The 22,420-nt window shown below is 36.0% G+C and overlaps 1 protein-coding gene across 2 annotated transcripts in view; it reads left to right on the top strand.

Annotated features, from left to right (window-relative positions):
• Positions 1-22,420, top strand: part of LOC117926240 (DExH-box ATP-dependent RNA helicase DExH7, chloroplastic) — a 98,941-nt gene that overhangs the window by 41,341 nt on the left and 35,180 nt on the right. For both annotated transcript variants that reach the window (XM_034845322.1, XM_034845321.1), the window contains exons 16-21: positions 3,460-3,542; positions 3,658-3,841; positions 4,058-4,204; positions 4,307-4,408; positions 4,514-4,666; positions 10,729-10,833. In XM_034845322.1, the coding sequence (XP_034701213.1) occupies positions 3,460-3,542; positions 3,658-3,841; positions 4,058-4,204; positions 4,307-4,408; positions 4,514-4,666; positions 10,729-10,833 (774 nt within the window). The remainder of the gene's footprint in view (positions 1-3,459; positions 3,543-3,657; positions 3,842-4,057; positions 4,205-4,306; positions 4,409-4,513; positions 4,667-10,728; positions 10,834-22,420) is intronic.

Below are 22,420 nucleotides of genomic sequence, written 5' to 3'. Positions count from 1 at the left end.
ATGGGTTTGGAATTTGAGATTTTATTGGTTTAACTCTTTTTTTGTCACAAGAGGGATGAAAATGACATTGGTACTTTGATTGATTATCCTATTATTGTGGAATTCCAAGAACACCCTCATAAGATCCTCCCTAATCACATCCCAATACTCTTGATACACTGCATTGGTGAAACCATATGGCTTGAGGCTTTTTCTTTATCTAACTAAAAAAGGGCAAAGCATACCTCCTTTTATGAGATGGTCAAGCCATGCAACACTCTCTCTTGATATGGGAGATCAATCCAAACCTTCTATCTTCCAATAGTCACTTAGGGGCTTGGATTATGGCTTCTTAAAGAAATGCACAATCTCCTCTGAAATGTTTTCAATGTTGCCTAAAGTCACCCCCTCTTTAGACACCAATGATTTTATGGACTTCTTATTTTGCGTATCATTGGACACTCTATGGAATTACTTAGAATTGCAGTCTCCTTTTATCCATTTGACCCTAGTTTTTTTTGCCTCCAATGAACCTCTTCTTTTAATCGTAATTCCTTCAATTCCTCATTCCTTAAGGCCGTCAACGTTGAAAGTTTACGGGTCAAATTCCCTTCTTACTCACTAACTAATTATGACACCTAAAAAATTATAAAATACCTAAGTATTCTTGATAGAGTCATTTTGGATTTTATTATTCTTTCATTCCTTTCTTGAGTAGATCTTGGAGTTTAATCCTCATCATCATGTGCCTTAATTTCTTATTTTGTGTTACATAGACTAGAGAACCAAGTGTGGGGTTGGTGTGTATTTATGTATTATATTCATTTAACCCCTAGGTCTTAGGACACAGGAAAATGGTTAAATAATCTAACATCCACATTTTTCATTCTATGTGTTAGCTTGAATTCAAGCATAGAACTAAGATTTAATGTCAAATGTGAGGCTAAGGTGCTTACAATGTACTAGGATTTTGTTCATTTTATTTTGTTAAAAGACAACAATTAGGCACATATCTAACCATTAAGCATGCATTTTCTTACAAGTAAGGAAATGGTTCACTAATAAATCAATTAATAGAGAATAGGAAAGGATTATCTATCCTTCAAAATGAGCAAAAAACAAAGATATGAAGCCCTAAGAAGCGAAGAAACCAAAAACCAAAAATAGGGAAATATTGAATCCATCCCAACAAAGATCTCTAAAGAGGATAACCATCAAAATTGGAAGTTTCTAACATTATCAATATGCCTATGGGATATATATCACACCCAACACCTTGTGTGTCCTGCCTAACATAGGTACTTTGAAGTGTCCGTATAACATGGCTCTTAATATATGCTATTAATAGAAGATTGTGCATTAGTAAAAATACTCTTATTGGTGATCATAGATTCCAATATAGCATGTTTCTCAAAGTTTAAGGATCTAAACTCAAAATCATGGAATCAAGAGGCTTGATTTGATTATTATGTTTTTCTAGTGCTCTGATCCCTAGTGTTATGATGTTTCAATGTAATTTAACCCACCCACTCCCGATTTTCTCCCATTAACTTCCATTTAAAGTTGCTTGTTGGCACCAGTGTTTTCAAAGGTGTTTTTGAAGCACGCCTCGGGGTGAGATGGGTCTAAAACACATTGAGGCGTTGTGAAATGTGACTCTCAAAAGGCATTCGCTTTAGAATCTAAAGCGAATATAAGCACACGTTAGTGTGCCTTTTACACATCTTTGTGGATCTAAGGTGGAACACCTAAAAAAAAAAAACCAACATTTACCCTTAAACAAAGAAGAAATTGAGTGAAATCGAGAACAAACCCCATAACCAACATTGTACCCAAAAACAGAGAAGATTCCTAACCCTAAACTCTTTGGAAACTGGAAATCGTAACTCACATATGTCGGCACCAACACCTCCTTTGAAGATCAACTCTTTCTCTGGCGGTGGCTTCTCTTTAGCGTGTTCCCTTCAGATAGTTTTAAAAGACGCAAGACGCACATAAGACACAAAAGTATCCTATAGCTAAGGTGCAAGGTGCAAGGTGCAACACAAGGCGTGTGCCTGAGTGAAGTGAAACCTAACCTAGTATGCATATCAATTTTATAAAATATGATCCAAAATCCAATCTAATCAATAAAAAAGTTAAGATTTCAAACATTTAAAAGAAACATTTAACAAAAAAAGTAATAAAATTATATAAATTTCAATAAACAATTAGAAATTTCAAGAATAAAAGTATTAAAAATGAAAATGAAAGTAGACAAGGCATGCTTCTTCAACAAGGTGCATGTCTTGGCAAGCAAGGCGCTATAGCTAGGGAGTGGTTGCGCCTTGAGCCTAGGCACGCTTTAAGTGTGCCTTTTAAAACTATGCCCCTTCGTTGTCTTTGCAGCTTTGTCCCACTTGCACTCCTTTCCTCTCGTTTGCCAGTTCTCACTTCTCACTTATCCTTTTCTCCTCTTTTTCCTTTGTCTCACACACCCACTTTTATTTATATTTTTTTCATTTGTTTATCTTTTTTTACCACCACACGTCTTTCTTATGTTTTCACTTTTTATTTTATTTTATTTTCATTTTGTTTTTCTAATTCTTATTCTATTTTTGGAAAAAAGGAATATCTTTGAAAGAAAATAGTATTAGAATTCACTTATTTTTTTTTAATTATGTTTTTTTTATGATTTAATTTAATTTTATTCCAAATTAAATAAAATTTGTTAATTTGATTCTAATTAATTTTTTATTTTTTATGTTTTTATTTAGGTTGAAACATTTTAATCTTATGTTCGACTCTATTTGTTATTTTGTGACTTGTTATGATTTTTTATGAAAGTGTGAAGCTATTAGCATGATTTTTTTTTTTTTTTTTATCTCTAATTGACTCGTTATATATGTTAAATATTAATTAATTTTTAAAATGAGGGTCTCAAAAGGCTTACGCCTCAACTCTTCGAGGCTTATGCCTCACCTTGCGGACAAAAAAAGACCTCACCTTATGCTTTCGCCTTTAAAAGCTTTGGTTGGAACTATATCTGGTTTGGTTTTGCACCAACTATTTTTATGGGTCATGTTGGCTATAATGATCTGGCTGCATATACTTTTTCATCTCATAGCAATTGGTGAGCTAGCCTGTTCTTTACAAGGATACAAATCATACAGCATGCATGTGTAATTTATTTGGTTAGGTTAGCATCTCCAAGTTTTCTTGTTCTGTTTACTTGCATGTCATATGTATGTAATGTTATGAATAACCGCTCCAAAATCAAGGCAAAACTGTACTGATTTTTGTTTCTTTCTCACTACATTACTGGGTTTACATTTTCTTTCTTACAAGAAAATATAGATTCTTAATTTTAATCTTCCAATCAAGAGGTAATATTTTTCTTGTTTGCAAATTTTCAATTTATAATACCATATAATAGTTATAACAGAAAGAATTGGATGACATTTTGAAAGAAAAATTGACATGTTTCCTTTTTCATAACAGGGTGATTTTCTGCTCATTGTTTTGAAGAATCTGATTGAGAAGCAATCTACTGATAGCACACCAAAATTGAAAGTTATTCTTATGTATGGTTGCACTATGTTCAATCTTGTTGCAGTAAATAAATAGTGATATTTTTCTGTTTGTTGATATAAGTAAGCTTGTCTTGTTACTTCATATTTTATTTATGTTGGTATCCAGGTCTGCAACTGTTGATTCAAATTTGTTTTCAAGATACTTTGGTGGTTGCCCAGTAATTACTGCAGTGGGCCGAACACATCCTGTGTCAACTTACTTTCTTGAGGATATATATGAGAGCATTGACTATCGCCTGGCTTCAGATTCTCCAGCCTCTATTAGATATGAGACATCTATAAAACAGAAGGTTTTGTAAAATTTTGCTTATCTATGTTATTCTTTTTGTAATATCAAGTTCAGCATTATGTGTCATGAAATTGCCAATACCATATAGACTCTTAAGAATTTCATTATACTAGATTGAATTTCATGCTATTATTGATCTAATTGTTAAATTGTGGATTGTTGGCTTATAGTGATACCATCCTCTAATTTATGAACTCTTGCATTGTTATTGCTTCAGACTGGCGCTGTTAACAACCGTAGGGGGAAAAGGAATCTTGTATTATCTGCATGGGGTGATGACTCTGTGCTTTCTGAAGAGTGTATCAACCCATATTATGTTCCAAATGCTTACCAATCATACAGCGAGAAAACACAACAGAATCTGGTAATGCTTTTAAGATAACGTTTTTCTTTAATATGTTAGTGACATAGTTGTTCCTCTGCCTATCATGGTAATTTTATAACAGTTTCACAACCATTTATGCAGAAAAGATTGAATGAAGATGTTATTGATTATGATCTTCTTGAAGATCTTGTGTGCTACGTTGATGAAACTTATCCTGCGGGTGCCATACTTGTTTTTTTGCCTGTAAGCCCATTGGAGAGTCCTTTTATATGGTTCACTTATATATTATTATGACCTTCACCTTAATATTGTCTTTCTTTAATTAATGCTTCTTACACGTCATAACAGGGAGTTGCAGAAATCTACATGTTACTAGATAAACTAGCTGCTTCTTATCGATTTCGCGGATTGTCTTCTGATTGGCTTCTTCCATTGCATTCATCTATAGCATCAGATGATCAAAGAAAGGTGTTTCTGCAGCCTCCTGAAAACATACGAAAGGTAAGTTATATCACTTAAAAGTGGTTGGTTTTTCATGTTGATATTTATTAGCAACTTTTTTTTTTTTTCCAATTATTGGTTGGGTAAAACTATTTTTTTTTTTTTCAGTGCAATTGTTTGTTTGTGTATGTTTTATGCCACAATGCTAACTTTTCAATATGTACACATTTCAGTGTAAAATTTATGTTAAAATATCAAGTCTAGTTTTGACAAGCTTATCGATACTTAATTTGAGAATAGAAGTTAAATGAAGCACAAACATATCTGAGACAGGGTGATGCTTTCATTCTCCTAGTAAAATAAGCAAGTAGTATCAAGAAACAAATATATTATTTTGAAAGTGGAATCAATGGTTCTGCAGCGATCTTTTTCCTTCCCCAGTGGTCGTTATGCCATGGCATCTACTTTCTCAAGGTAGCCTGGATTTAACAACTGAGAAATCTCTATCAACTGAGATTTGGAACCTCGAATCCCCAAAGTATTTTCTTACAAAACTTACATCAATGAATAATTAGGAGTTGCTGCTATGTTTTTCTGTTATTTGTTTCCATTAAATCTGAACTGATTACTGATCAGTTTTGGATATCTAGGTGTTCTGATAGTTAGGTCCTAGAGTTGTGCTTGTTAGTTTCTACATTCTTGATAGTTGGTTACACGGTTAAGCTGCAGACTTAGCCTATTTATTTGTTTCCTTGTGATTTTTCATGGTAGTAAGTTATTAATCTTTAATTTTGTTATGCAAGTTAAGTTCTTTGTTAGTTCGTCCTTGTTAGAGATACCTAGGATGCGTACTAGAGGTTTGTGGATGCATAAAAGTTTATGATCAATGGCTGACTTGGTGTGATTTTATGTGATTGATAACTGAGGAGAATCTACCAAATGAATATTGGGTTTTAAATGCCTTAAATATTTGAACTTTTTATCAGATTACTTGTTAGAAAATTGATGAAGGATGAATTTCAAGTTTTAAAATATGATTCCAGACTTAGATGGCCTATGGCCTATATTAGTGACCCAATCTTAGAAGATAAAAAATTCTTTAATCAATACTTGTTATCCCTTAGTCCTTAGTCTGAAACTAGATTCGTGAAAATCTCCACAATTAATTATCATAGTTTTCTCATTTTATCAATCAAATCATAATTTTAATCTAATCACTTTTTCATAAAAGTCACTACTTGATTTGGTTTAGGCAAAACTAGTTAAATTTTTCTGATTCCTTGAGAATGATAACCCGAAATACTATAAAGTCGTGGTAACTCTATCTTTGGTTTTTCTTGATCAGGGTTATCACGTATTTAGGCTTTAGCATTTTATTTACAATTGAGATTTTCGGTCAGCTTTCTTACCGCATTTGAAAGGTTTTTTACGAGACCATCCGTTAGGCTCAATGTGCATTTGTTGAGAGTAGGCAAATCCTAGATGCGACATTGGTTGCTAATAAAGTGGTTGATGAGAGAATATATGCTGGAAAATTTGGAGTTGTCTTCAAGATAGACTTTGAAAAGGCATATGATCGTGTGAACTAGGATTTCTTGGATCATGCTTTAAAGAGGAAAGGTTTTTAGTCTAAGGTGGAGGATGTTGATTAGGGGTTGCTTATCTTCAACCTCTTTTATTGTCATAGTGAATAGTTATGTCAAAGGTTGGGTTAAAGCATTTAGAGTTTTAAGCCAAGTTGGCCCTCTCTACGCTTCCCTTTTTACCATTACAATTGATATGTTGAGTAGAACGGTTGTAAGAGTATAGGATTGCAATTTAGTGGAAGGCTTTGTGATAGGGAAGAAGCAGACATGGGTGTCTCATCTCCAGTTTGGATGATACTATTTTTTTCTTTAAAGCAAATTGTGAGGAGTTGCTGAGTCTTAAGCTTATCCTATTAGTGTTGGGACACATATCATGTATCAAGATTAATCTAGAGAAGAACACTGTAGTAGGCATTAATGAGAGAGAGGATGTTATTGTTGATCTAGCTTCTCTGATGGAATGTAGGTCTTTGATTGGTGCCTTACTTAGGTCTCCCTTTAAGGGGAAATCTTAGAGTCGATTCTTTTTAGGTTCCAGTGACAGATAGGATTTCTTGTCGGCTAGATGGTTGGAAAAAAAACTTTGTCCTTGGGAGGTAGAATTACACTTGTGCAATCTTGTTTATCTCTTATCCACGCTTATTTCCATTAGATTTTTAAGATCCTTATTAAAGTGCCTTCTAGAATTAAGACATTGCAAAGATACTTTCTTTGGTTGGGGTTAGAGGAAAGGAAAAAAGATTACTTAGTTAAGTCGGACCAAGTGTGCAAATGGAAATGGGATGAAGGATTTGGGTTAGAGAGAATCTCTTTGAGGAATAAAGCCCTTGTAAGAAAGTGGATGTGAAGGTTTCCATAGGGAGGAACACTTTTTGGCATAGGGTCATCTTAAGAATTTATGGGATGCACTCTAATGATTGGGATGCCAATATTGGACTAAAATTCTTTTTTGGAGGATACTTGGTTAGGTGATTGGCCTCTCAAGTATCAATTTCCAAATCTTTTCAGAGTTATATGGTCTAAAAATGTGTTTGTTTCCTTATCTAAAGACCGGTCCTTTATTGGTCTATCCTGGATTTTTAATTATTGTTGAAACCTTTCTGATCCAGAGACAGAGGATCTTTCTAGCCTCCTCTTCTTCTTGCATCATGTGAGCATTTTAACCTCCTTTATGGATGAAAGGGTGTAGTCTTTGATTCCCTCATATCTTTTCTGTGTGCTCTTTCTTTAAATCTCTCTTAGTTTTGCCTACCTTTCTTGTCTTAACCCCCTTTTTCCTACTAAGTTAATCTTGAACTCAAAAGCTCCACTAAAAGTAAAGGCCTTTGCTTGATTTGTGGTCAATTAACACCAATTACTTGCTTTAGTTGAGGAGGCCCTACAAAGCTCTTAGCCTAAACTAATGCATAATGCGTTTGAAGAGTAGTGAATTAACTGATCATCTTTTTCTCCATTGTCCCACTACATTACAAGTTTGGCATAAATTGTTCAACATCGCTAGTCTCAAATGGATTCCTCCTAGAGGCATAGTGGAGATGTCGAGAATCTCCTTTAAAGGCTTTGGCAACCTACCTAGAGGAAAGATTCTTTAATAGGTGATTGTATTATCCTTGGTTTGGTTGGAGAGGAATGCAAGGTTATTTGAGCATAAATAGAGATCAAGGGACATTTGGGATATGATTTACTTTCTCTATATCTTTGGGCCTTAGTCACCGAGCCTTGAGTGCTTGCTATTCAAACAGGTTGAAAAGGAAAGAAATGATGGACTGGTTACCCCTTCCAATGGGTTTGGCAAAGTTAAACTTGACGGATGTTCCTTTGGTAATCTTGGATGGTTGGGTATAGAAGGAGTGATTAGAGATTATTCAAGTATAGTGTTGAGAGCTTACTCTAAGCATGCAGAAAAGGGCTTGCTTCCATGGAAATATAGAAAAAGAGGTCTTTGTGGATGTACCTCATGGTTTTGAGGGATAGTTCAATAGTGGAAAAGTGTGCAAGCTAAAAAAATAATTGTAAGGGTTGAAATAATCTTTGCGGGTGTGGTTTGAAAGATTTGCTCAATCTCTTGTCAAATTTGAATTGTGGCAAAGTTAGGCAGGCAATGCATTGTTCATCAGATAATCATATAAAATAGGATGATTATTCTTATTGTCTACATTGACGACATCATAGTCACAAGAGATTATTTAGAGGATATATAGAAACTGAAAGAGAAATTGGCTAAGGAATTTGAGACAACAAATTTGGGAAATCTCATTTATTTTCTCATCTTTGAAGTAGCAAGATCAAAGCAGGGAATCTATGTATCTCAAAGGAAGTGTATTCTTGATTTATTAGTGAAACTACAATGTTAGGGTGTAAACCTATAAAAACCCTATAGATCATAATTGTAAGTTAGGAGCAACAATGAAAGGAGTACCGGTTGTTACGGGAAGATATCAATGACTTATTAGAAAGTTAATTTATTTTTCTCACACAAGGTCGGGCATTACATAGCCATAAGCATGGTATGTCAATTTATGCATACTCTTTCAGAAGACCACATGGAGGCCATAATGAGGATCTTAAGATATCTAAAGACATGGGCAAAGGGTTGTTATTCTTCACAAACAATCACATGTGTGTAGAGGCTTATGTTAATGTTGACTAGAAATAATCAATGACTAACAAAAGGTCCACTTCTAGATACTGCACCTTTGTGGGAGGCGGTATAGTGACTTGGAGGAGTAAAAAGCCACTTGTAGTTGCCAGGTCAAGTGTTGAGTCTGAATTTCAAGCTATGACCTTAGGTACTTGTGAACTCATGTGGATCAAAACTTCACTAAAGGAATTGCAGGTAGAGATTGAAAGACCTATGAGGCTATATTGTGACAACTAAGTGACAATAAACTTTGCTCATAATTCTATTTAACATGACAAGACAAAACATATTGAAATAGACAAATATTTTATCAAAGAGAAGACTGATTTGCACTCTTTTCATCACATTTAAGCTACATCTAGTTGACATTTTCACAAAACGAGTTTCCTATCCAAGTTTCAATTCAACAGCAAGTTAGGTATGGAAAACATTTTCGAACTAGCTTGAGGGAGAGTGTTGTAAATTGGTAGAATTCCCTAAGTTTAGGAATTTGTTTGTATTATAATTGTCTGATTTTGCTTTTTTGGTAAGTTCTAACTAGTAGAATTACTTCTAAGGAGAGAGGGTGAGGGGGCTTGTTTTTTGTGCCTTACCTCTTTCTTCTACAGATCTGTTCTCTAGTGTCAATTGTATACTTTGTGTGTACTTTGTTGCACCCTTATATATATAACAAAGGCGCAACAAAGTACACACAAAGTATACAATTGACACTGAAGAATAGACAAGTAGAAGAAAGAGATAAGGCACAAAAAATATCTTCTTGTTTCCTTTCAAAAAAAAAAAAGAAATAAAGAAGAAGAAAGAAAACAAGATAGCTAGTGGAATTAGTCAACTATTATATATGCTAGGACAATTGTATAAGGGCTTAATTATGAGATTAATTTAGGGTCAGAATAGGAGTAATTTAAATTTTTAGGGTAAAAATCAGCTAATCCTCTTATATAAATGTGTATTATGTTTCCATTAAAACTAGAATTGGTTTTATCCAACAAAATCCTCCCAAATTGAGTCTTACCCATCCCAAAATGGAAGAAAGGAGACCGGATAATTTGATTTTATTCCTTTAGTTATTTGTGTATAAATTGAAGTTTTGTAAATATAATTTGAAGGATTGTTTTGTAAATTTACATTAATCCCTACATAGTTCCTGAGATAAGCAAACACTAAAGTGGGAATGAAAGTTAATGGGAATTTCAAATCCCTAACCGTAAACAAATGTTGAAATGGTTCCTATCCATTCCATTCCGGGTACCTATTTTTGGAAAGAAGATTACCATTCCCAGATTAGATGTTGATGGACCAAACATGCCTTTAAGACCCTGTTCTTTCAGCCATTTACAATACTTTATAGGCCACATGACTCTCACATACTACTGAATAACACTAGGATTCTAATAACACTCTGTAGAACTACCATAAGATGTAAGATATTAAGGCAAGCAGAAAAAGGAAATAAATTAGAAGCTGCAAATGCCATCTTAACAAGTGCCCAGCTAAGCTGGCTATTGGGCCTTTTTGGTCTTGGTAAGCCTCTTGAATGCTCTGGATAAAGATAAAGGATCACCTGATGAAAATACCTTTTTTTTTATATATATAAAAATGAGAAATGTAAACAATTGATACTTAAGTAGTCTTGCTATTTATTTTTCCAAAGAGGAGGCTTGGCTAAAGTGGCAAGTTTATGGTAGGGATGGGAGAGCTTCCAAGTTCAATTCCATCTAACAGCAAAACAAAAAAACAAAAAAAAAGAAAAAGAAAAGGGAAAAAGTACAAACAAATATAGTAGATAGTAGACAGTGACATTACAACAAAGAATGCAAAGCATATTTGGACTCTTTGTTGATTTTTTCTACCAATCATTATTGATTTTTCTTTTCTATGTGTATATGTCCCAGGTTATTATAGCCACAAACATAGCAGAAACCAGCATAACGATAGATGATGTGGTGTATGTGATTGATTGTGGAAAGCATAAGGAAAATCGTTATAATCCACAGAAGGTTCGTTTTTTTCTATATTAATGATCATGGCATTAAGAATGGCTCCTTTAACAAATCATACTCTCATATAATTGTAGATGTAAACAGTTAGCTTTGTATTTTATGTGCATGAGCTAGTCCAAGAGAACTATGTCACTTATTGAGTTTCACCTCATGTTTGACTACATGATCCAAATTCTCTTATTCTGCCTGTTTTTGCTGGTCACTACTTTCTTATCTATTAAAAGAACATAATTTTCTTTAATACCATATATTGTATGTTTGATACACCAGAAGTTTTAGTTAGTTTATTAATTTGTATCTGCTATGTAACAGTATTTTTCTTTGTTATTTTGGGAACTCCTCTTTTTAAAAGCAGTCATGTAGTTACATTTGCGAACCTGGACAGCTTGTGGAAAGTTCTGCTGATCCACTTCAGAGTTAAATGATGTGGGCGCTACTTTTCTTGACTGGGTGGATTTGTTTCACTTGATAAATTGCTGAATGAATTTTTCATATTATTCAATGGTATTTATATAGGGTACACAAGGTTGTTTTAGGATAGCCTACTATATAGAATAGTGGACAGTTGTATAAATCACGACTATATAATCAATCACAGCTCTAACTTACATAAATTACAGTTGTAAATCACAGTTGTGAATAAATGCTAACTCTCCCCCTCAAGCTGGTGCATGGATATTGCACATGCCCAACTTGGATAATGATGCATAGAATGGACCACTAGTAACAACATGGGTCATCATATTCATCAGCTGATCTGCACTCTTGATGTAGGGAACCTTTATCATGCCAGAATCTAAGATATCCTTGATGTAATTTCTGTCAAGTTCAATATGCTTACTTCGATCGTGTTGTACTGGATTATTCGCAATCTCAATAGCTGTCGTGTTATCATAAAAGAGTACCATAGGTTTCTTGGGACCAAACCCAAGCTTGCTTAAGAGAATTCTTAGCTAAGTAAGCTCCGTAGTTGCATGATGGGGTGCTCAGCATTCAGCTTCTACACTGGACAATAAGACTACATTTTGTTTATTACGCCTCTAGGTCACCAAATTCCTCCTACAAATGACACATACCCTGAAGTAGACTTTTTATCCAATTTGGATTCGACAAAGTCAAAATCTGTGTAACCCTTAATATCTAGATGTCCATGTTTGGTGAACATAATTCCTTTGCCTGGAGAGGACTTCGGATGGGTCATGATACGATTTACTGCACTCATGTGTCAATCACTCAAATTATGTAAGAATTGACTTACAACATTAATTGCATATGACAAGTTAGGTCTAGTGTGGGTCATATGGATTTATCTCAATGATATACCTGTAGGTTTGTAATTGGATTTACTTTAGGAATGCCTTCCTCAATGGTGACTTAGAGGAAGTGTGCATTGAAGTTCCTTCAAGTCTTGAGACTGAGACAAACATTAACAAAGTCTGTAGACTAAAAAATTCACTATATGGTCTCGAGCAATCTTCTTGAGCTTGGTTTGATCGTTTTACCAAGGTTGTAAAGAGGTTTGGTTACTCTCAGTGTTAGTTTGACCACACTCTGTTTGTAAAACACAATTGAGGTAAGAACTGTCATTATCATCGTTTATGTGAATGACATAATCTTAATCAGAGACCATGAGGAAGAAATAGGCAAACTCAAGAGTTCTCTTGTCCATGAGTTCGAAATTAAAGACCTGGGGAATCTCAAATATTTTCTTAGGATGGAAATTGCTAGATAAAAAATGGGTATTACAATCTACCAATGTAAGTATATTCTAAACTTGCTAAAGGAGACTGGGATGCTTAGTTGTAAACCTCTAGACACACCTATGGACTGTACTATTAAACTAGGAACTGTCAAGATGCTTGGTTGTAAACCTCTAGACACACTACACTACCAAACTAAGAAATGTCAAAGGAAGTGTTCTGGTGGATAAAGGGAGATATCAAAGACTTGTGGGGAAATGCATCTATCTCTCTCACACAAAACTAGACATTGCTTTTTCAATTAGCGTAGTTAGCCAATTCATGAATAATCCAACTAAGGAACATAGGAAAGTTGTGTATCGTATTCTGAGATATCTTAAAATGACTTTGGATGAAGGACTCCATTTCAAAAGAACACAAAAGACAAACATTGAGATTTTTTTAGATGTAGACTGGGTTGACTCCATAATTGACCAAATATCAAACTTCAGATATAACACCTATGTATGGGAGAAACTGGTTAATTGGCAAAGCAAGAAACAGTCTATTGTAGCTTAAAGCAATGCCAAAGCATAATTTAGAGCTAAAACACATGGAATCTATGAAGGAATGTGGTTAACGAGACTTCTAACAAGTTGAGAACTCCAATAGAAGATTTTATAAAGATGTTTTGTGATAGTCAAGCTACCATAAGTATTGCTAAGAACCCTGTTCATCATGATCAAAGAAAGTATGTGGAAATAGATTACCATTTTATCAAGGAGAAGATAGAAGAAGGGACAATTTTATTAGTATACACTCCAACAGCTCTCTAGATAGCAGGCATTTTGACTAAGACGCTTTCTAGAACCAACTTTGAAAATTTGAGATTCAAGTTGGAAATAATTAACATTTACAACCTTGATTGAGGGGGAGTGTGGAAATCCGGAATGTATAGCTATGTTAACAATTGTGTTACAACTGCAGCTGTCATAGCTATGATATAGCTGTGTTATAGCCATGTCATAGTTGTGATATAGTTATATTTCCTATTCTAATTTTATTCACTAATTTTATGAGACTCTCTCTTGTAAAATCGAGAATTTGATTTCTTTTTTAAGGCAAATGACCTCAGCCATTCATGTATAAATATTGGTACTATAATCATTTTTGAATATAGAGAAAACAAGTTTTTTTTTTTTTTTTCTCCCTTAAATTTCTTCACTACGCTTGACACATTAGTGTTAAAAGCTTTATGTGAAGGAGACAACCTATGACATGATACATATTAGTAGTAGGATGCATAGTATATGAATGAATTAGTTTCCTAATAGCAATAGGAACATCGAGATCTTTATAATTATTTTCCTGACTAGATAAAGGAACATGAGGAACAACAAAAGAAAGATTAGGAGTAATTATATATTCCTAAGTACCTATGTTCGATTTTGACTCCTGGTAGGGATTAGATGATTGATTTTCCACCGCTTTTAGGTTTTTCTATCTTGAGTAAAGATGTGACTTGGATTGTTGTTTAGCTAGCAATGGATCTCGCATTATCATTGATTTTTCATTGTTTGTACCTTAGATTTAGGACTCAAGCTAGGAGTCCTCAGTCTAGATGAGGTATGGACAAGAGGCAATGCCACAGGTTCCCAAAATTGATCATTTGTATTAAATTTCTCCCCTCAAAGAAAACATTTGGGAAAATAGGTTTTATTTTCAAAGAGGGTAAGATCCATGCTAACAAAAAATTTCCTAGTTATAAGATCATAATTGTTATACTTTTTTGGAGTTAGAGAATAACCTAGAAAGACACATTTTAAGGCTTTAGGATAAAGTATATTTCTATTGTGATTATGAACATAGACAAATGCCATACACCCAAACACTTTGCAAAGAAGAGATGTGAAGATTTTTGTGTAGCGATAGGTGTGTGAGAAACTTTTTGGAGGGGTTTTGACCTTAAGGACCCAAAGTAGGCATTTAGTTAATCGAGGAGGAAGTAGTGAGGATTGCTTAACCCCAGAAAGGTTTAGGAACCCTAATGGTAAACATTAGTGCTTTGGCAACATCTAAAAGATGCCTATTTTTTCTTTCCACAATCCCATTTTTTTGAAGTGTGTGGGCCCAAGAGGAATAATGAATAGTCCCTTGCTTTAATAAAAAATTTCCAACAATAGAGTTAAAATATTTGTCCCATTGTCAATTTTAAGAGTTTGTATTTATGCTTAGAATTGGGTCTTAACCATGGCATGGAATTTTTTTAATGTTTTTTCAAATTTTGACTTTTCTTTTGGGAAATATACCGAACAAACATTTGTATGGTCCTCTATAAAGGTAATAAACCACTTAGTCCCTGTGATATTGGTCACATGAGGAGGTCCTTGTATGTCACCATGTATAAGCAAAAAAGGATTAGATTTCTTGTAAGACTCTGATGGAAAGAATGCATGATGATGCTTAGACAACTAGCAAATTTCACATTGAAACAATAAAAAGGTTTTTATTGTTGAACAATAAAGCAAACAAAGCTTTTAAATATGGAAAACTATGATAGCCTAGCCAATGGGGCCTATTGAAAGAGAGAGAAAAAACCTTAATTCTCATTCATATTGTTAACTTCTTACAATAGAGAAATATATATACAAGGCTAGGTTGAACTAACTACCATATATGTGACCTATATTAAGAAAGGAAAGAAAGATTGTACACTATAAATACATTATATTCAACACTCCCCCTCAAGTTGGAGCATATATGTCATATGCACCAAGCTTGTTACAAATGTATTTAATCCTAGGACCTCTGAGAGATTTAGTGAAGATGTCTGCTAGTTGATCATTTGAATTAACAAAACTTGTAGCAACACACCCTGATGCGATCTTCTCTCTAATGAAGTGACAGTCAACTTCAATATGCTTGGTCCTTTCATGAAAGACTGGATTGGATGCAATATGTAATGCGACCTGATTGTATCAGACTAGCTTTATCTGTTCATCTTTTCCAAATCTCAATTCCTGAAGGAGTTGCCTCAACCATACGAGTTCACATATTGCCAAAGCCATAGCTCGATACTCAGCTTCGGCGCTTGATCTAACCACTATATCTTGTTTCTTACTCTTTGAGGATATGAAGTTACCTCCAATAAAAACACAATACCCTGAGGTGGAACGCCTATCTGAGGGTGAACCAGCCTAGTCTGCATCTGTGTAACCAACAATTTGGGGTGACCCCTGTCTTCATACAACATACCTTGGCCTGGTGTTCCTTTAATATATCGAAGAATACGGATCACAGCATCCCAATGGTTGTCGCATGGTGATTGTAGAAATTGACTAACCATACTCATAGGAAAAGAGATGTCTGATCGAGTGATGGTGAGGTAGTTCAGTTTGCCTACAAGTCGTCGATATCTCCTAGGATCTCTTAGAGGCTCCCCCTATCCTGGTACAGGTTTGACATTTGGATCCATAGGAGTGTCAACAGGTTTACATTCTAACATACCTGTTTCTTCCAAGATGTCTAAGGCATACTTCCTTTGTGACATAACCACACCTAAACTGGATTGAGCTATTTCAAGTCCCAGAAAGTACTTAAGTTTGCCCAAGTCTTTGGTTTGAAAGTGGTTGAAAAGGTGTTGCTTTAGTCTTTGGATACCCTCCTGATCACTGCCTATAATGATAATGTCATCCACATAAACTACCAAATAGATGCACTGGCTCGAAGAGTTATGATGATAGAAAACTGAATGATTTGCTTCACTCCAAAGCATTCCAAACTCTTGAACAACTGAACTGAAACGCCCAAACCATGCCCGAGGAGACTGTTTCAAGCCATATAGAGAGCGGCGTAACTTGCACACTAAATCAGACTCCTCCTGAGCAACAAAACCAGGTGGTTGCTCCATATACACTTTCTCGAGAAGTTCACCATGAAGGAAAGCATTCTTAATATCCAACTGATAAAGAGGCCAATGACACATAGCTGCCATGGAGAGAAATAAGTGAACAGAATCAATTTTGGCAACAAGAGAGAAGGTGTCACCATAGTCACAACCAAAAATCTGAGTATAACCTTTAGCAACCAAGCGTGCCTTAAGGCAATCAACCTGACCATCAGGACCAATTTTAACAGTATAGACCTAACGACATCCAACTGTAGATTTACCAGGAGGTAAAGAAACAAGATCCCATGTGCCATTGGAGTGCAGAGCAGCCATTTCATCAACCATTGCCTGTCGCCACCCAGGATGAGAAAGTGCCTCACTGGTGCTCTTAGGAAGAGAAACAGAGGATAAAGTAGAGACAAATGCAGAATAGAATGAAGATAATCGATGGTAGCTCAAAAAATTATAAATAGGATGAGAATTACGAGTGGATCGATTACCTTTCCGAAGAGCAATAGGCAAATGGTTAGTAGATGATAGGGTTGGGGTAGGAGAAATCGGTGGGACAGGAGGTGAGTCATCAGGTACCTCAGCTGAAGAGAGAGGAGGAGCAACAATACGATGTCGACGATGATAAACCTGAAGAGGACGTGAAAGCGCATCTGAAGGGGGGGATATATAGGGAAGTGGCAATACTCCAGAAATGGGAAGAGATTTAGAGGATGAGAAGAATGGAGAGTCCTCAAAGATGGTGACATCAGCGGAGAGAAAATAACGATGAGTGTCAGGGGAATAACAACGATAGCCCTTCTGAAGTTGAGAGTATCCTAAGAAGATGTATTTCGTAGCCTTGGCGAAGAGCTTGTCCTGTCCAGGTGTGAGAGTATGAACAAAACAAGTACAACCAAAAACACGAGGAGGAAGGAAATAAAGAGGTTGGGTAGGAAAAAGGAGGGAATGAGGGATTTGGTTATGTAATATAGATGAGGGCATACGATTAATCAAGTAACAGGCTGTAAGAACAGCATCCCCCCAAAAACGAAAAGGAACATGACTATGAAGGAGGGTACGAGCTGTCTCAACAAGATGTCGATTTTTACGTTCAACAACCCCATTTTGTTGAGGAGTATGAGCACAAGATGACTGATGGAAGATCCCATGTTGGGACATAAAAGAAGTAAAGGGTGTAGAAAAATATTCCCGAGCATTGTCACTGCGTAACACTCGAATAGAAACATTGAATTGTGTTTGGATTTCAGCATAAAATTTTTGGAAAATGGAGAATAACTCAGCTTGATTTTTCATTAAAAATAACCAAGTACATCTTGAATAGTCATCAATGAGAGTAACAAAATACTGAAATCCTAAAGTAAACGCGGTCCAACACGGACCCCAAACATCAGTGTGGACAAGTTCAAAAGGAGACTTTGCCCGATTATTCAAACGCTTTGGGAATGAGACACGAGTATGTTTCCCAAGTTGACACGACTCACACGCAAGCGACGACAAAGTGGATAAACGAGGGACCATCTTCTGGAACTTGGAGGGACTAGGATGACCTAGACGACTATGAATGAGAAGAGGAGCATCAGTGGAAATGCAAGTTGCAGGAGATGAAGGTGATGTGAGGTGATAGAGGCATTGAGACTCACGCCCTATGCCAATCGTCTTCCCCGTACTCCGGTCCTGCAAGATCACAGATTTATCAGAAAAAGTGATAGAACGGTTAAGAGTGCAAGTTATTTTGCTGATGAAAATAAGATTAAAAGGACACTTAGGGGCATAAAGGACAGAATGGAAAGGTAGGGAAGGAAGAGGATGAGCCAAACCAATACCTTTAGCCATAGTTTGGGAACTATTAGCTAAAGTAATAGTAGGTAAGGTAGAGGTAGTAGTAATAGAGGAGAAAATGTGTTTATTACCAGAGATATGATCAGATGCTCCAGAATCTAGAATCCATGGGCCAAGAGAAGGAGACTGAGTAAAGCAGACAGAGGCATTAGCGGTCTGGGCAATAGAAGCAACAGAAGCTGATGCGGCTGCCTGATATCGGAGATAGGCATCATAATCACTACTAGTAAGGGTGATACTCTGAGATGTGGAGCTCGTAGCGGAGTCAGGTCGAGATAGCAGAGGATCAGATGACTGAGCAATTTTGGCAGTGTGAGGAGGCCGTCCATGTAACTAATAGCAACTATTTCGAGTGTGACCAAGCTTATTACAATAGGTGCACTAAGGACGTTGTCCTCGACCTCGATTGCCACTACGTCCTCCTCAAGAGTTAGTATGAGATGCTAACACAGATGAATCTGAAGGACCATCAGTCGACAAGGTCTGAGTAAAGGAGAGGCGTAAGAGATGAGCGAACACATCATCCAATGATGGTACTAATGGACTAGCAAGAATCTGATCTCGGATAGACTCAAGATCTGGACAGAGGCCAATGAGGGTTAACACCATAAAGAACTTGTCAGTCTGTATTTGTTGAGCTTCAGCACCATTAGTGAAGGGCATCAAAGTTAAGAACTCCTCCTTAAGAGACGCAATCCGGCCAATATAAGTAGACAGATCCATGTCCTGCTGTCTCACATGAATAATATCAGAAACCACCTTTTATAATCGTTGAATATCATTCGTGTATAATCCTTTAGCCTAAGTTCAAAATTTAAAGCAGGTTTTCTAGGCACGAAGATGATGTAAAATTTTGGGATCAACAAATTGCCATAATACGCTGCATAATTGTGCATCGATTTTCTTCCATTGCACTTTGTCAACATCAGGTATAGCATCCTTAGGTGTAACAAGATGATCATCATAACCTTGTCCCATAAACCAGAGTTCCACGGACGCTGACCAGGAGAGATAATTCTCACTGCCAATCAATTTTTCCGATGTGAGAGTAGGAGATCCAGAGATGACGGATGTAAAAATAGGATTTTTAGTCGCCATATCCACTTCACCTGAGATTGAATCACGTTTGGATCGAAGAGAGCCCTAAAGGGAGGTCGGATCACAGTTGTGGAAGAAGAACCTGGTATGTTGGGACCCAAATAAAGGAGAAAAGTGACTGGAGATGAAGAAAAGGCCTTCCCAAGGCACACATAGGTCTCGACCAAGGAAGGGAGCTGCCGTCAGAGGCCGGAGGAGGCTGAAAGAAGACCCGTGGAGGCTTGAAATGCCAAAAAAATGGAGAAGCGGGGTTCGGAGAGGACTGACAGAGGCTTAGAAGTGCAAGACGGCGCCGGACGAGCCTGCTAGAAGAAGCTTGGCACCGAAAAATGGGCCATGCGACGCATGGGATTCAGGCCGCCGGAGAAAAATGGCGCGTGGGAGGCGTGTGGGTGGGTTTTTGGCTCCGGTGCTTTGAGAAAAGTTGCAGATCTCCTCTTTGCGCTCTTGGTGATGTGGTCGGTATCGGAAAATATCGTCGGGGAAAAAAGTCGCCGGAAAAGTCACCAGAAAATATTGCCGGAAAAATGTTGACGGTAATGAGGGTTTTCTGACCATGATATGGCTGACTGGAAAGCTTTGGGGGATTGAAAAGGTGACCGGAATGAAACACGGTCACTGGACGGATTCCCGGAATTAACTATACGGGTAAACCAGAAAGAATAAAGTTTTCTCCCTTGGCTCTGATACCATGTTTAAAGAGAGAGAGAAAAAACCTTAATTCTCATTCATATTGTTAACTTCTTATAATAGAGAAATATATATACAAGGCTAGATTGAACTAACTACCATATATGTGACCTATATTAAGAAAGGGAAGAAAGATTGTACACTATAAATACATTTTATTCAACAGTGCCTTAACTTTATTTCATCTTCAATAGAAAAAGAAATCTCACTACTTGCTCCTTGAGCTTGTCCACTCATGATAGTTTCACCTTCAAAGTAGTACAATCAATCAACCTCTGTAACATTGTCAATCATCTTCCTTGAACATGGGTCCTAAAATTCACAAATTGTAGGCAAGAATTCAAATCTTTTGGTAGTTTTTTGATTGACAAAAGATTGCAGGAAAGATTAGTGTTAAATGTTTTGAAACAATGATTATACCTTGAAAAAACCTATGTCCAATAGAGTAACACCCAAAAAGGGGTGAATGGGTGATCTTAAAAAAATTTAATATAAGAATTGAAAAACTTAACCTAATTAAACCTATGAGAAGGATCTAAACCTTTTTTAATCAATCAAACCCTGGCAAATTAAAGATGATCAATGAAACATCAACACACAAGATTTTATGTAGAAAACCTCCACACTAATTGTGGAGATAAAAAATCACAAGGTCTAAGACTTCGGATCAAACATCCACTATTTGAGATCAAGATACACAGGTTTACCTGGCTGCTTATCCTAAGACTTACTTTCTAGTACCTCTATCATGATCCACGTTTGCGACGCACAACCTCTAATGCTCTCGTGGATTTGCCTCAGCCTCTGAGAGGATGCAGGTCCTTCCAACAACCTAAAATTTGATAAAAACGAGTCGTTGAGAGATTTGGAATAACAAAACAAGTTAGAGTTTTTTCTCACAAAAGCATCAAACCCTAAAATGAGTTTAGGAAAGGTATATATAGGTTCATAGACCCAGAGGATCATAATAAGATTTTCCATAAAAAATAAATTGTCATTTTTTCAAAAAAGAGAACTACTAGAATATGGTAGAATGGAACAAGCGCTCGAGTAGACTTAACCATTGCTTGAGTGGTGGCTTCAACGCTTGACTTGTCTTGTTTTGCCAAAACTTAAAATTAAAACGTTTTTAACCAAAAATAACTATCCAATCCAATGCTTACCTTTTTTAAATGCTAACTTGCCTCTAACAAACCTTTTCAGGCTTACCTAGGACAATTTGGTTAAATGAACAATAACCTTGAGTGTTCAATGGAGAGTAAGTCACTATCTAAAAAGGTTCCCATGCCAGAACAAAAGAGAATAAAATTGCCAACAAACAAACTGAAAATATAATGCCCTAACAAACCTTTTCCTGCTATTGAAGACAAAGAACCATCAGGAGTATATGAAGAAAACAATTGAAAAAGACTCAGCATGTGATCAGTTGCACTTGAGTCAATCCATGGTGCTCAAGTTTGCAAAGAAACATTTAGTGCATTGAGGAAATTACCTTTCTGAGCTAAAGAACAAGAGGATGAAAGATTTTGAGGTTTTGGGTTTGAATATAACTGTTCCTTACTAGTTTCATAGAGGATGACCCATTTCTAGTTTCATAGAGTTCACTGACCATGACATAATCATGAAGTTTATTGAAACCCAGGTCTGAAATGTGGGTCATCTTTCTTCGATGCCTTTGTTGAACCCGTTAAAATAGTTAGAGTTTTCCTTTTCCTTTGATATACAACTTCACTGATTGGGATCATCAAAGAAAATTCTGCCCGTTCAATCTATGGGTGGTGATCTGCTGGGATGGGCGCCTCTCAACCCAGGTAATCTTGTTTTTTAATAAAAAAAAGAAAATCTACAATTTTTACAAATGAAAAAGTCATGAAAAAATTCTACTCCAGCTATTAAGGCCAGTAAATGCACCTCCCACTCCAACAATTAAGGCCAGTAAGCTCTCAAGAATTCTTCCGACAATTAAGGCCAAAAGAAAAAATTCTTTTTCTGATTCCACTAGGGAACTGAGTTCTAATACCATGACGCGTTTTTTGAGAAACAGTTTAATTCTCATTTGTTATTTTGGTAAATGGATACAGAGTATTTATAGAGATTCTATATAAACAGAAAATAAATGACTAACCAGATTACAAGCTGAAAAATAAGAAACAGAAAAACAGAATTCAAAAATAGAATCTATCCCTAATTTGAGTGTAATCCTGTAACTGAAAACCTAGTTCTGACTTTAAAACATCTATTTTTCCAGAATTTTATTTTGTTTTTCTTTGTATTTATTTGTTTAATTGGTGGAGGGAGGGAGGGAATGGGCTTATGGTAGGAAGAGTACTATGCAGCTTGCAGCAATGAGACCTTTAAATATTGTTCCTGATCTCTT

This window comes from Vitis riparia, chromosome 12 (genome assembly GCF_004353265.1).
Source record: "Vitis riparia cultivar Riparia Gloire de Montpellier isolate 1030 chromosome 12, EGFV_Vit.rip_1.0, whole genome shotgun sequence".
Classification (NCBI taxonomy): Eukaryota; Viridiplantae; Streptophyta; class Magnoliopsida; order Vitales; family Vitaceae; genus Vitis; species Vitis riparia.
This window is presented reverse-complemented; position numbering and strand designations above follow the sequence as displayed.